Source organism: Cystoisospora suis (assembly GCF_002600585.1).
Source record: "Cystoisospora suis strain Wien I chromosome Unknown contig_7296, whole genome shotgun sequence".
Taxonomy (NCBI): Eukaryota; Apicomplexa; class Conoidasida; order Eucoccidiorida; family Sarcocystidae; genus Cystoisospora; species Cystoisospora suis.
In genome coordinates this window covers 1054-16700 of record NW_027160082.1, presented here as the reverse complement: position 1 = coordinate 16700, position 15647 = coordinate 1054, and the positions used below count along the sequence as shown (strand labels likewise).

The window sequence follows — 15647 nt, the reverse complement described above, 5'->3', positions numbered from 1 at the left end:
AGGAAAGCTCAGCTTTAGGTAAGTGAGAAGATGGAGGTGTGAGGCTTCCCACACGGCCGGAAAGAGGAAGAACCTGTTACCTGACCTCACACATAATGAAGTGTATCAGCTCGTGACTCTAAACTCTCCTGCTTACTACTACTTTCCCAGCTGCTCCTCTTTCCCTTTCTCCCTCATCGTCCCTTCATACAAAGCAGAAGACACGAAGGTAACATCTGCTTTACCACCAGGACCCGTAAAGCTCTCTAATACCAGAGGTAGATGAAGAACAACCAGGCACCATAAACAAAGGACCCTCCCTCCTCCCCCTTCATCTTTTACAACTACTGGAGAGGAAGATAGAGAGACCGAACTGAAGATCCACGACTTCATGATAGAGAAGGAAAGAGAAGCAGGGACGCATAATGAATTTTCTCTTTCCTGTTTTACCACGCTCTCTTTCCCTCTACGGTGAAGACTGTTTTCCTTCTCTTCTGCTTCATCCCCTTTCGTTCTCAGAGGCGGAAATGAGGAAGAAGACACGGAAGAGGAGAGAGAAGAAGTATCAGGCAGTAGTACAGGGTGCAACAACACGAAGACAGGCGATAGAGATTGGGATAAGCATGTACATCAACTACGCGTGCGAATAACCCAGAAGACGACGAATAGACTAGCCGACTCCTTCGGAGACAGCCTAGCACACTTGGATGTCCCTGGTAAAAAACGAAATTCTATCTGGAGAGGCGAAGAAGATTGCACTGATAGAAAGAAGAGGAAGAACACGTATGGGGGAGGGGAAGAGCGAGGCAGGACTGATCTAACCATCTAACCCAATGGAAGAGAGCCAAAGGTTCTTAGTAGACGGAAGTGAAACGCCACACCTAGGTGTATGGGTATCATCATAAGAAGAAGATGCAGTGAGATGTTGTAGAGGCAGTGGAGACGGGAGACCGGGGGAGAAGAAGAGATGAGACAGAGAGAAAAGAGGAGGGCAGAGACTGAAGTGCGAGGGGGACGGCAAGGAAAGGTAAGGCTAAGACTAAGTGAACGAACATCTAGTCTGCCTAATAAGCCGGTTGTGGTGGTCTTGTGAAGCATTCTTGTGTAGAGAAAGAAGACACGTCCGTGGATGAGAGACGAAGGTGATGATCATGAAGATGAAGATGATGAGGAAGACAGAGTTCACTTCTAAAACGTTTTTGCTTAAGCTGCGGAAAGAAAGGAGGAGAATTCAGTTCAACAAAACCTGCCATCTCTTTCTTAGCCACGAAAACGACGAAGTTCTCTCTTGACCCTCCCCCCTCTCTCCGCTCTGACCCAGACATCTCTTCTACTGCATGTCTAGCCGCTCAGCTCACTCCCTAGCTAGCCATTGCTACCGCAATGAATCCAGCTAGCCCAAGGATAGATGTCTACTCAAGAAGCCTCCCAGAGAAAGGGTTTGTTGTCGTAAAACAACAGGTATAGGCACACACCAGGATGCCTGGCCTACTTAGGAAGTGCTGACAAGACACCTCTCGTCCACTCGCACCTGTGCTCTTCTTTATGGACAACCACCCCCGCTGCGACTCCCTTTCCTCTACCACTGACAGAAAATGAAGACCTGTCGCGACTTCACCTTGCCTTCACCCATAGCTACTAGAGGACTGAATGGAGGCCTTCTTATTTACGCCAACCTGAGTGAGAATGTTCTCTATGGTCAACGAGTGAGGAAAGGTCCTGCCTCTCTTCCTCTCTTCTCATGGACCCATACTGTCTTCCCTCTCTCCCTCCTCCTTTCTTGCCCCTACAAGGCCTTGTTGTCTATCTACATAAAGAACCTACCCCTGAGGCAACTCTTCAGGAATCATCAAGAGATAGACACGTTCACGGCTAGGAAAGAACGGGATGCCGATCTCATTCAAACCGTTTATACGTCCTCATTGAGACGGATCTTTCGGAACAAGAACTTCCCGTAATGTCAAGACAACTTGTTGAGATTCTGTCCTCGACAGAGTCGTGCGTGCTTTACGTGGAAGGAGAATTACAGAAGCGGGACAGAAATAGACAGATCGTAAGACAAGAAGAAAGAGAGGGCAGAAACAGAAAAGAAAGAAAATGAGAGAGGCGTTGATCTATAAGTTTACCTTTTTCCCTCGAAGAAGCAGAAAGTGCCAGTTTGTTCTTCAACATCGCGTAGAGAACTTCCTTGCTTTCCTGTAGCGAGCGCCACTTTATCCCTCGGGACTTCTAGCACTGTGACATCTCTCCTAGTTCAGGGAGCAAAAGAAGAAAACGCAAGACAAAGAGAAACATCATGAGATCATTCATACACAGACAGACAGACAAAGTCACAAAAAGGGAGAGAGAGGAGAAAACATGTTGCCACCACACACTCCCCACTCCCTTCAACATACCATTCTCTACGCTCTCCTGTTCAGCCCTTCCTCCTCTTCTCCCTCTCTGTCCCGCATTCTCTTCTTCACGATTCCATCAGTACATACAACATACACAGAAGCATACAACACGAAGTAGGCATAGAGCTAGCCGGATAGCTAGCTACCTAGCTATATTAAAGACGGGCGGCCCTATTGAATGTCCTTGAATGACACGACATGGTACACATACGAAAGAAGGAAAGAAGACGAGGAAGGTCGTTCGGTGGGCTCCGTGGCCTTCTTCCTGTCTACATGGCGAACAAAGCAGAAAACAAGGATTCCCTATCACCACACCCAGTGGCGCGGAGACGAGTAAGATAGCTGGATGTGTTTGAAGAAAAGTTTAAGGTGTTGATGCTCTTCTATCTGTACACACCTGAGAACCGGCAGGACATAAGACATGCGCTGCTCGATATAAAAATAAGCAACAAAACGGATCTCTCTCCTGTACTTCTTACCTTTGTTCCCCTCCAGGAAGGTCTCTGAGATATACAGGTTCATCACGCTGTAGTACAAGCCAAGTAAGATACTCCTTCACACGGCGTCTCTCCTCGTACGTGCCTGCACAGGGATGGAAGGAAAGATGATAAGAGAACAAACAGAAGAAAACTCTAGAGCAATCGAGAAAAAAGAAGAGAGTTCAGGTGTATCGACAACATTCACTCATGACCAACGGGTCCTGCCCCTCCCTCCTCCATCCTTCGTAAATAAGTTTCAGCATCGGGATGTGCAGACTTTACAGGACTTCTGTCTGTTGCGAAGCACGCCGAAAAGACGATGGAATCTAGTCATATATGATAGACGTCCGCCCACATACAAACGGTACCCACAAATACTACCTACATAAACACTTGTACGTATATATGTATATATATATATATATATATATGAAATGGACTTCGGACGGCGTGTGCCTATAGATACCTGCCGCAGAAAGGCAGGATGACTTTAGAGAGAAGGATAGAAACATCGACCTACACGTGATGTACCATCGCAATTAGGCGGGTTCCTCTCTTCAGGTCTCTAGAACGACATCTGCTTACCACCCCGAAGAACTCCTTTCATGTCATGCATCCCCTGGTGTACGTACAGCTAGCCGTTTACGTCGCACTTACCACCAGCAAAAGCGAAATGTCCGATGTATTCTAAGATACACCCCGACGCTGCAGCTAGCTTTCTGCGAGTTTTTCCTTCTCTTCCAAGGCAATAAGAGAAGTGTTTATCGTCGATTCGCATGACATCGATAAGCAATCGATAACTCTTGGAGTATTTCTCGTCTTCTTCACTTTCATCTCTTAGACCCTCGTCTTCTCCTTTTCCTAGTAGATCCCACAGCTGCTCAACGTGACATAACTTTGAGAGATTGGTCGTAAACAGGATTTCTTTGAAGCATCCTTCTTCATTACCCCCTTTTCCCACCTCTATACTTCTCCTTCTTTCCCTCTGGCTCTCATCATGATCCTTTCCATCTTCTTCCTCTTCGTCTTCACTTCTTTTTTTCTTATCAGATTTCCTTTTCCCTTCTCTCTCTTCGTCGTCATAATCGTCATCCTTTCTCTCTCGAGTTCTTTCCTCATCTTCTTCATCTTCCTTTTCCTTCTCTTGCTGGTCGTCTTCTTCACCGTGACTGAACTTTTCCTCCTCTCCCGCCATCGATTCTTCTCTCTCATCCTTCCGATCTTCATCTTCTTCTTGGCCTCTTTCCCCTGGCTCCATCGTACTATTTCTTCTACTGCTATTACTATGACGAGAATGACTACCTCCTGCCGCGTCGTCGTTCATTTCACGTGATTCTTCTTCTCCTTCTCTTCCTACTCCTCCTTGTTCTTCTTCTATCGTGGAACGTCGACGGGAAGAAGAACCAGCGGCTACGAAGCCGTCACCCCCATCTTCCCGACTGAGTCTTCTTCCTTCATCTTCTTCATTCTCCTTCGAAGCTTGCCCATCACCTTTCTTTCCTTCTCTCTCCTTCACTTTCCGTCTCTTCTCTAAAGCATGTGTCAGACGCTTCGTGTAGAACCCGCGTAACTTCTGATCGACTGCGCTCATCACCTTCAAACTCGCACCTAGCCGGCTACGTCTGTATGGATCAACGGGAGAGGCGTATGAACACAAGAAGAAGCAGAAAAAGAGAAAACGGAATGAATGAAGAAGAAAAACGCAAGAAAAGAAACTTCCACAAAGCCCGATGAGTCAAGAGACAGAAACAATCATCTTCTTCACATGACACCACACTCATGCCAAAAGAAAAGAGAAAAGGATCATCTGACTTCGCATCTGAAAAGTGCAAAGAACTGTGCTCCTCTTGCATGCATACACACATACATACATTCCTCTTACATAAGTACACATACATACAAATCATACACACACTTGAGTAGATGGAGGGGCAGCTGTGGGTGTCATATGAAGTTTCTTCGGCCGACAGCTTGATAGAGTCTAGACACGAGTAGACACGTCTAAAGCAGTATGCAGTGCACCTACATATAGACACGTTCTTCCCTCCTTCTGCTATAAGGATCTGTAGAAACATTCCTACATAAGTAAGAGAAGAAGGGGTAAACTCACTCAGTTCCAAAGATGAGTAATTCCTCCATGGTAGTACCAAAGACACGGTTCTTCTCGATTTTCTTGTCTTTGCCAATTGTTGTCGACGTCTCTTTGCCATGTTCTTCTTCATCGTGTTGTTCTCCGTCATCTCCTGCGGATTTCTTTCTCTCTTCTTCGTCGCCTTCTTCTTCATGCTTGACAACGTCATCTGCTCCTCCCCGCATGGTCACATCATCATCATCTTCTCTCTCTTCTTTGACTTTGACTTGTTCTTCTTTCATTGTGACGTCTTCTCCTCCTTCTTCTCCCCCTCTCCCTTTCCCTGACCTGTCTCTTCCATCTTCTTCCTTCTTTTCAGCAGATCGGTGATTGCTACTAGCCGGGGGGGGCTGCTGTCTTTTCTTCTCAGTGAAATGAGGATAGTCGGATGCCCTGGACTTCTCTTCAAAAGAGTCGCCTCCACCGCCACTCCGACTTGAGGGGTGTTTTCCCGCTCCTCTTTCTTGCTGTGTAAAGAACATGAGGGTATGCCATTCATCTTCAATCCGACGTAACACTTGACCGTTACTTCCTGTCACATACCCAACAGCTTCTGTAGGGACAGGTAAAACGGTGAGATCTTTCCTAGGGGGCTTGATCGGCAATTCGTCCTCTGACATCATGCTTTCTTCCTTTGTCGGCCTAAACAAAGCTGCGACGCCTTTCTAAGGAAAGCAACAGACAAACACGCCCATCCACAAAAACCAGCCACAGATGGAAAGAAAAGAACAAGAGACAACAGCTCTCTTCGTAGAGGCAAGCAGGTCTGTGGGTGGTGTACACCTCTACTAATGAACAGGTCGCTATTCATCTATATATATATTTATGGCTGCTGTATATGTATGGCTGAAGAAGAAAAAATACGAGGGGGAGAAAAGGGAGCAGCCATAGAAAGGAAGACGGCAGAAAACTCGAGACTTACTCCAGCAGCGGTAGCAGAGTTAATTCTCCACACAGGCAGAAAGAAGCGAAACAGATCACGACCCTTCCCACAGTCTATATTCTTGGCCTTCAAAAGTAAATTTTTGACAAGGACAGGAGAGTCTGTTGGTGTGTGTTTTGCAAGTGAAGGGAAGTGAAGGAAAAGGAGCGGCGAGATAAAAGAAATTCGAGAAGAATCATCGACTAGAAGTAACAGGCAGATTGGTCAGAAGACAAAAAGGCAGACTTCTATCAGGCGTAAGAGAACACGCGAGAACACGCACGGAGAACCACATAAAGACTGTACCGACAGCAAAGTCACACAAGTAAATATACATACGTGATATGTATACTCTCCGTACCGATATGTATATCTTTTTATATATATGCAGATTGTAGACTTACCATACACATATCATTCCTTTCTGTATTCCACCGAACAGGTCCTAGACGTTGCTGCATGATGAGGCGTATGTACAGCAGGGCCCGTTCTCTCTGTTCTTCTGTCCCCGTGACATCGAGGCGAAGGCCTGAGAAGAAAAAGATATCGGCAAGAGCGCTTGACGTGAGAAGAGAAAGCACACCGTACACACGAAAGGTCTATTCGATACTGTACCATTTCACGTCCAGTAGCTTAGTCGTCCTTGCAGACTACACATACACAACTACGTCTACGCGCACTTGAAATGCACACGCATGTGTAGTGCAGATACACCCGCAAGGTAATCACATGTGCACATACACCTGGAATGTTCACACACACAGAGTGCGATGCACCTCGAAGGTACGTACACCTGATGTGCAGATACACCTGGAAGGCGCATACGGCTGAAGTGTACATACACCTGCGGTGCGGATACACCTGAGGTGTACATACACCCGAAGTGTACGTACGCCTGATGTGTACATACACCTGAAGTGTACAGACATCTCAAGCGCACATACACCGGAAGTGTACATACACCTCAGGTGTACATACACAGGAAGTGCATATATCCCTGGAGTGCACATACACCTGAAGGTACATACCTCTTGGGTGTATATACTTCTGGAATGATGTGCATGGCCCTCAGGTGTACATACACTTCACCACGATCGGGCTTACCCATGGCATGCAGTGCGTGTATACACCGTATGAGCGGGATCGTGGTGAAGTGTATGAAGTCTCATAAACAACAGCCTATCAAGACATAACGACTAGCTCTGAACAGGAAGAAAAGAGCCTCTTCTCTCTTCTCTCTTTCTCCTTTTCGGATTTGTCCTACTAGGAGGTTCGGACGGCGCGATAGCCTAGCAGAACATACTTCCGGTTTACTTTCCAGGATTTCTTTCTTGACCGCTCACACATGCGTGTGGCTTGTCATGACGTGATATGGGATGTGCGCGTCTTCCGCACATACATGAAGTACCACGGATACGTGTACAGTCTCTCCAGATGAAGACGACAAACCGTATAGGCCTGACCGATGACCCTACCATTGTCTTCTAGCTCAACACGGCATCCAGATACACCAGCAATTTTTCTCTTAGTACTTCCTCCTTTCCCGATGATGAAAGCGGCATCTTCGTTCGTTACAATGATTGAATATGTCGAGCCATTAAGAACTCCGAGAACCGGGCGTTGAAGGGCGCTGTGAATCTTTCCTATCCCCTCGACTTCTTCAGCTAAAGCTTCAGGACATCTGGAGAAGAGTTCTTCTGTCTTGATCTTCTCATCTTCTTCTTCTCCTCGATGAAATTTCATCATCTTTCTCTTCTTCCAGGCACCACCACCTCCAGGAAAGTCAAGATGCGAAGAAGACGACCCCGAAGTATCTTCAGAGGGAGGGGGAAGATCGAAAACAATAGGGACAGGAGGCCGAGACTTCGGGCGTTTTGCTGTTGTACTATCATTGTCTTTCGATTCATTCTTCTCTCCTTCTCCATCCTGGAGAGGATGATCACCATCATCTTTCTGTTCATGAGCGGATTTCTTGTCTTCTTCCATATCATGGTGACTCTCTTCGAGAGATCTCTTGCGGGAGAGGTATTCTTCGTCTTCTACGTCATCTCCTCCTCCTTCTCCCTCCATACTTAATCTTTTGCTAGAAGAAGGGTGATGATGATGATGACCATCATCTCCTTCTTCTCGTCCTACTGACCGAAAAGAAAGTCCCCCATTGCTTTCTTCGTGATCATGACCTCTTTCCTGATCTCTTCGACTAACAACATCATCTTCATACTCATCTTCGTCTTCGTGATGTGTACGTACACCACCACCATCACCGCTACCCCGACGGCCCTCTCCTCCTCCTTCCCTACTCTCATCTTCTCGAGAACGGCTATGATTCAAAGTAGGATGGCTGCTATCATCATTCTTTCTAGGAGAAGATGACGTCTGAATCTCTGGATCTTCTTCATCCGTATAGTAACATGCAGCAGTATCGTCTTCTCCCCCGTGTCTCGCACTAGACCCCCCGCCAGTTAAATGATTCTTCTCACGACTAGACCGAGGAGGAGATGCTGGATTCGACTGCCCAAGAGATAGCTCCTCATCTCCCTCATGATGTCGAGATGACGAGCCCCCCGTCTCTGATGAATCCATCTTCCAAAAGAAACGAGAAGGAGAAAAAGAACCACAAAACACCTCCTCCTCCAAGCAATCTCAATGGAACCCCTCCGGATCTACGTAGACACCACCACGCTTGCTTAGGCTATATGATCGAAGTTATGTCCTATGTAGTCCTCCGTGTGATGTGTGTGTGTACATACACCTTCCCCCAGTCAAAGCACGACTCCGTGAAAACGTAGAGAGGTATCAAGAAGAAGAGACAAGAGAGCAAAAGGAGAGAAAGTACAGGAGGAGAAAACATAAAAGGAAAGAAACCCAAAAGTTGTCTATCTATCCACCCGTAGAGAAGAATAGAGAAGATCGTCTTGCGCTTAAGAAAGAAAATCAGAGAGAGCCGCTTTTTCTTTTTTCTTTCATAACCCACTGCAACTCCACAAGGGAAGAGCACCACCAAATGAAGGCAGTCATCAGATAGGCTTGACAAGAAAACAGCGATCTACCAAAGACAAGAGAGACGACGAAAAAACGAGAAGAGAAAAAGGCCTCCAGCTCTTTCAAGCAAAGAAGGCTCGGTAGCCTCCGTCAGCTCTCGCACATGAGTGAATAATGACGACTAGAGTGAGACGACAGGATATGAAATGACAAAACATGAAAGAAGTTTGGATTGCAACTCTCCTCCTACGCAAGGAATCGCACACCGACTGAAGAGAAGGGACTCGGAAGTAAAGTTCGACCAGGTCCTGGAGGGGCCTTGTGGAAAGGAGGGAAAAGGAGAGGGAGAACATGCAAGATGATGCCGTGAATGTCTTCTCGATACTTTTACTTGGACGAAACACGACTAGGATAAAAAGATAGAGGGAAAGGGAGTCTCTCGAGGCAGAAGACGAACAAGAAAAAAGAAGAAAAGAGAGTTTTTGCCGAGCTACCCCGGCGGTGAATTTTGGTAAGTGGTGGTGGGGAGAAGAAAAGAAGAGGAGACGTCGCTGGTTTAAAGCTTCCGGAAGTGACCGTTGTCTATTCGAGGAAGAAAACAGAGAGACGGGAATGTCCAAGATAAGACGAACGGAAGGTAGGAGTTAGAAAAAAATGAGGACGGAGGGGTGACGAAGTGTATTGGCACGTAAAGCAGGAAGGTGAAGCACACTCCTGGAAATCGCGACACGAGAAGGAAGAAGGAAAGAAGAGCAGGTAAACGATGAAGAAAGAAGAGGAGAGAAATGACGACGATGGAAAAACTCAGAAAAGGAGTATCAGGGAGATGATATGAAGAAACCAAAAGAGGAAAGAAAAAGAAGATTTCTACCAAGAAGAACCCCCGTAAAACCTCGATCCGTAGCTCTATGTGCTAATGCTCTCCCTCCGTGCTTCTCTACACATGGTGACAAGGGAGGCCTATCTATGAAGACCTCTCCTTCCCTCTCTCTACATCGTATCTACGTTTTACCCATGGCATTGCCGTTTCTATCGACACTCCGGGACATACACCCTATTGAATCAGCATCCTGTCCGACGGCTTTCTTCTTCTTGTCGAGCCATCGCGTTCTTAAATCTCCTGTGTGCAATGGACGTCGCCACCGGCAAATCGACTATACAGGAAGAAACCCTTGGATCCAGGAGCAGTGCTGTGTCATACCACCTTGAGAAGGAGAGCCCCGTAGTTACTATTGAAGAAGGAGAGTTAGCTCACCGTTCAAAAAGATCACCACCCTCAAGGAGGAAGCAGAAACTTCATCGAAGCAATCCCCTGAGGTGAGAGAAGAAAAACAGGACGTGGGAAGAAGAGCGCCAGTCGGTGCCTGGTTGCCAGGTAGGCAGGCAGGCGGGGTTTGGGCAGGGGAGATCATCGACGTATGTAGCTGGTGTTCCGAGCGAGATAAATAGACCAAAGAAGAAGAAAAGGTAAAGTGGCGAGCATGAAGAAGAGAAATGTTTCTATGAAAACTCAAGCAAAATAAAGAAATTGGGACTTTGTGAAAAAGGGAAAAACAAGAGGCGTTTAGCGCTTGATGTGGTTTGATGTGTCTTTTGCTGACGATGATTTCTTTCATGTGTATCTCCGCTCTTCTTTCTCGAATCAACTGCCCAGTCTTTTTCAGGCAAGTCTTCGAAAAGAAACAAGGGTGAAGTATAATTTAGCTCTTTTTCATTTCAGTCATACCTTCATCACTGTCATGACCCTATGAGGTTCAAGAGGAGTCCTCATGAGGCTGAAACAACTTCTGTCCAGTGACTTCTTATATTACGTATCGAATAGATGCGCTTCGCACTTGGAGTAACTAAGCATCGATACTTCCAAGGCCACTCGGATGATGAAAGAACTTCTTGAGGCAAACGTCTTCAGTGGACGGGCTGGTCGTTTTTCCTCCCCGTGTGAACGGAGTAGGAGTATTGATACTTCAAGGGTCAAAAGATCTGATTCTCAACTTCATCGGCAGAGAATCTTTCGACCGCTTCTCTTAGTAGCATCAATAGTACTGGACTGTTTTCTTCAAGTATAGTAAAGCGTTCCCTTCTGATTCAAAAACTCATCAAGTTCCACTTACTTTATTTCAAATCATCTAAGCGATAACTTCATCACAGGATTTGATCTTCTCACCTTCATTCCTTGGCTTGTTCTCCCCCTTACACTCTGCCTCTACGGTTTTGGTAGGCCGATAATGGTGAGTGAGTTTGGAGAACAGAAGAAAGAACTGTCATTCATCCGTCTCATCGAGTCTCATGGTGTGGGGGAAGAGCCAACACTTTTTAAAAAGAAGATTCAGCTCACTATCTTCTTCTCCCCTCTCCTAGTTCTTCTGAACTCTAGGTAACCGTTCGGGTCGTCTATGTTGGCGGCCAATAAGGACGGGAAAGAGAGAACAACTAGCAAGTCTCATCGTGTAGCACCTTCACGGGTCTTCAATCTATCTGTCACAAGCGTGTGGGTCGTTGAACACGTACTTACAGAGAGTGCACGTATGTTTAGAAACATGGGGATACATCTATATACATATACATGTGGGTGTGAATGCCCATAAATCTACATAGAAGTATTCCCGTGTATAACTATGTGTAGAGATGGAGCGACAGCTTTCTGTTGAAAAATCACCACACTCCGGGGTTTCCCCCGCAGCGCATGCAGTTCGTTCTTTTCTACTTCTCTCTCACCTTGCTTGGTGCAAGCTGAAGTGTCTGCTGGTGGTTACAAGAACTCGGCCTCCCCGATAATGTTTTTAGTTATGTTCTATTCTTCATCCTCACGGCGTACAGACTTTACATCCTCACGGCGTACAGACTTTAGACACTCTGCTATAGCTTTTTTCCGGAATTGTGAGATATCTTCACACTTACCCTGTACCTCTATAAAGATTTGATATCTTCACATGTATTCGTCTCAGTTGTATACCACCGACAGACATACATCCGCTTCATCTATTCAACTCCATCTATCCTTCTATCTCTATCCGAAGAAAGAAGGGAACGAGGTGGTGTTTTACTGATACTGCATATCTTCTCTTTACATCGGAACGGTTCTCGCAACCCTGCTCGAGCACCGATACTTTGGCGTTCTCATCCTCTTATGCTGATGCTTGATGGAAAAGGACTAAGTCATCTGCATGTGTTAGATTTCCTTAGCATTTGTCGTCTGCGTACAGCCATCTGACTCTCTCCTTGTATAAACGATGAGAAGGCATCTCCAAACAACTTCATTCTTGCCTCCTGTCGAGAGCTCTTCAGATGTTTTTGCACTCTAACGACGAACCTTCTATATCTTCCCTTCTCTGTTCCTGAAAGAAGAAGAAGAATCAGACGGGAGGCTAGGCTATCATTGGGTTATATACTCATCACCTTACAAAAGTTCAACCACGTATGTTCTTCTAAATAACCCGGTGTGACTTTAGATCTCTCTAGAAACTTCATGATAAAAGTGAGAGGACATAGTTCTCGGCCTCGATGAAGCTATGAAGAACAGACAAAACAACTTGAAAGATAGCTGAAGATACAGCTGAGCAAACCCTCCTTTGGAGAGTTATAGAGGGACTCAACCACATACCCAAGTAAAACGGCTTGAGAAAAAGATCAGACTTCGAGCATGCAAGAGGAGAGCAGAAGAAAATTCCCCCCTTGTAAGGAGACTGTTCCTTGAATGAACCCCATAGAAAGACACCAAAGAGATCGTGGAGGAAAAAGTAGGATAGGAAGCGAAAGGAAGAAAGTACCACCCTTTTCTCTCCCCTTCAAGGGTTGTTCAGAGTGCACGATCACACTTCTGTTTTCTTTTTGTTGAAAGTAAGCCGATCAGTCATTTTGTCTCCTTTGATTCCACCCCACAAGAGAAAATTTCTGTTTTTCTCTCGTCCTCACCGCGCGTTTTCTGATGAGGTCCTTCCTGACTGTTCCAGCCATGGTCTTCAACCTAATTCAACTCTTTCCTACATTACTTTGCTCCCCTCCTCGTTCTGAGGGCTCTCCGTACACCGGACTAGGTGTATGTACACCACCCCAGCTAGATGGATTGAATGTGTATGGATGCACCCCAGTGAATCTCTTTCCCGAGAAATCCTTTTTGCAGAGGTAGAGAGACAAAGCCATACTCGGCAAACTTCTTTCTAAGAGGAGGGAGGGAGATTAAATCCGAGCACAACTACCTTGCCTATTCTTCATGTAGGTCCGCTTTCACGCTCGCTCTCAACTCTTTCATTCTTAGATCCCTTTCTCTTCTCCCCCATCAAATAGGAGGCTGACAACATAAACCAGGTGGACGACTCTTTTCCTAGGAAAAACTACGCTGTCCATAACTGTCTGCCCGTTCCTCTCCTTGTGCCTTTTCCCTAGATCTTCTTCAGTCCTCTCACTTGCGTTTTTAGTACATCGGAGGGATCTGTGACGGGAGAATAGGGAACGTCGGGGCAGGAGCTGAAATATCCACAGAAAACAGCACTTGCAAGAGAACATCGAGTGTCTATACACCTGAATGAACGTTGCGTTGAGATTCCGTAACAAGAGCTATTGCATCTGTTTTGGATGTTCCTCAATTTCTTGCGAGTGTTTCATACCAAAGTAAAAACGACGACGGAGAAGACTCATTTCGATTAAACAGGAAACTGTCTGTTCCTCATATCCGTATTAGATTACCTAGAATGGCTCCTTGGTGTGTCAACAGGAAGAATCGATTGTACACATCGATTGTCTTGTGGCTACCAGGGGGTGTGGTGTCCTGACAAGGCAGAGTCATAATATTATCATGAGAATCTTTCATGTCATGTCACTCTCTTTTTCTCCTTTCTACTATTGTTCTCCTGCGGCTCATCCTTCCAGAAGGGTACTTGTACACACCTTCCTCCCTTTAGCAGGATTGAGCAATTTAAACCTTCATGAATACGACGACGATGACCTCCGTCAAGCCCAACCATCTTTCTTTCTTCTCCATGCACATCCATACATATATATCTATATGTATATATATACCGACACTGATATGTCTCTAGAGCGCGAAGGTTGAACGGAAGAAAGAGGCACGAGAAAAGAATTCTCGGCTACGCTATCAAGACTTCACTTTGGACGCAAGAACTGAGATGCCTAGTGGCAATCGTTTCATGACATACCTGCTGGATTGAAGGAGACAGGATACATAGGATGCTGCCCCAACCCATACATATAAGGAGAAGGGGAAGGAGGAGGACAAGCGGGTAAGTTCGCAGGAGGCATCATCGACATCATTCCATAGTCTTCCTCGAGATCTCCTCTCCTCGTTCCACCGCCACCTCCTCCTCCTGTTGGACCATAGAGCGGCGAATCTCTCAGGTAATCTTCATCTAGATGGTCTTCAGCCAACGCCCCCCCACTTGGTGTTCCTGTGGAGGTACTTAAGAATCTCCGATTTGAAACAGCCGAGGCTTCAGAACGGCCTCCTCCTCCTCCTCGAGATGAGCTCAGAGTAGGAGGCGCAGGATCTATGAGAAGAGGGGAGATGAAAACAAGAATAGGCCCCGGTTCGTAGGTCAGATTCATGACGCTCGTGAAAAGAGTAGAGAAATACAGGGGATATTCATTGTTGTTCTTCCTTAAAGAGGTAATGTATACACCCCTGACTATCGAGCTAGATACAACTGGATATGTCTGCTTCGCATCCGGCAAGAATTCTGTCAATGATAGAGGTCTACTACAGTTTCCCTTGATCGAGGGAAACAGTGTATCATGGCTCGTGGAATGCAAGGAAAGGAAGTGGAGGAGCTATATACATACATATGTATATAGATACATGCAACTTTTCTCTCTGTGTTCTCTGCCCATGTATATTTCTACCTAGAAGAGAAAAGAACACGCAGAGAGAAAACAAATCTATTCTCCAGCCCATACATATATATAGACAGGTATAGATGACAAGAATTGTTCTTCTAGGACCAACCACTAGGAGATCAAGCCCAACTTTTTCGGTAGTCCTCCTCCTCCTCTCCTTTTCACTCCATAACTTCTAGCTGATGAGTGTGTAGACAAACTCCTTCTCTGTCTTTTCCCTCTTTTGACTAGTAAAGATGAATCTGCCCCCGACTGATGTATATCTATCTATCTATCTACCTGTCTCTATCACCATCTCTCCTCTCACACATACGCTTTCTGTAAAAGAGTCTGACGTGAATCTCCTTCTACACCCGAGTCGGACATAAACCAGCTCTATAAGAGCGTTCGATCATTACCAGACAAGACTATAACCTCACTCTTGACTGTATCTACCAGTCTGTCTCTGGCGTGTCTCAGGTGTTTCTCCATCATTCGGAGGTCTCCGTTGTGTCTGTATGCGTCCACGTGTACCCGGAGCCATTCAGATAATAGACATCCTGTTAGGCAAGAGATCTTCCTGCTACATGGGACTATGTATCACAGACATACTCTGTCTCTCGCACATTCGAACAGAAATAACTGTCCTATCTGTCTATCAATTTGGAGATGAACCATATCTATATGTTACTCTCCAGGAATCGTACTTCTCTTTTTCGTACCTCGTGGGGATTTCATTGACGTTTCATAGCCTGCGAACGCCGCAGCAGATGATGGTTTCGAGGTAGGAGCAGATTTCCTTGCCGAACGAGGTAAGAGAGGGAAAGCGTCGCTGCTCGTACGGAGCTCATACTCATCATTTCTTCTTCCTCTCATTCCTTCACCGCCTCCTCTTTCATCTCCTGTGTACTGACTCCCAAGAAAAGCTACAT

General features: G+C 46.0%; 2 protein-coding genes across 2 annotated transcripts in view; both read right to left on the bottom strand.

Annotated features, from left to right (window-relative positions):
* CSUI_010384 (kh domain) overlaps nucleotides 1-10137 on the bottom strand; it is a 10517-nt gene extending 380 nt beyond the window's left edge. Inside the window, exons 1-6 of the mRNA XM_068070488.1 lie at nucleotides 7383-10137; nucleotides 6312-6436; nucleotides 4965-5650; nucleotides 3512-4476; nucleotides 2855-2957; nucleotides 1-2228 (exon numbers count right to left, since the gene is read on the bottom strand). The exon at nucleotides 1-2228 is cut by the window's left edge and continues 380 nt beyond it. Coding sequence (XP_067917537.1) covers nucleotides 2102-2228; nucleotides 2855-2957; nucleotides 3512-4476; nucleotides 4965-5650; nucleotides 6312-6436; nucleotides 7383-8490 — 3114 coding nt within the window. The 5' untranslated portion in view covers nucleotides 8491-10137 and the 3' untranslated portion in view covers nucleotides 1-2101. The remainder of the gene's footprint in view (nucleotides 2229-2854; nucleotides 2958-3511; nucleotides 4477-4964; nucleotides 5651-6311; nucleotides 6437-7382) is intronic.
* A 1861-nt stretch (nucleotides 10138-11998) lies between these two features.
* On the bottom strand, nucleotides 11999-15627 carry CSUI_010383 (uncharacterized protein). Its single transcript, XM_068070487.1, has 3 exons — nucleotides 15438-15627; nucleotides 14043-14390; nucleotides 11999-13353 (listed from the first exon to the last, which is right to left on the bottom strand). Exons 1-3 carry the CDS (start codon nucleotides 15589-15591, stop codon nucleotides 13301-13303), a joined length of 555 nt encoding a protein of 184 aa, XP_067917536.1. The 5' UTR covers nucleotides 15592-15627; the 3' UTR covers nucleotides 11999-13300.
* Nucleotides 15628-15647: the final 20 nt, after the last annotated feature.

Coding starts and splice junctions, on each gene's coding strand:
- CSUI_010383 (XM_068070487.1), bottom strand. CDS start 15,591: ATGAGAGGAAGAAGAAATGATGAGTATGAGCTCCGTACGAGCAGCGAC. Junction 14,391..15,437: donor GTCAATGAAATCCCCACGAG/GTACGAAAAAGA, acceptor CTCTTCTCATAG/ATCCTGCGCCTCCTACTCTG. Junction 13,354..14,042: donor TGTCTCCTTCAATCCAGCAG/GTATGTCATGAA, acceptor TGGATATTTCAG/CTCCTGCCCCGACGTTCCCT.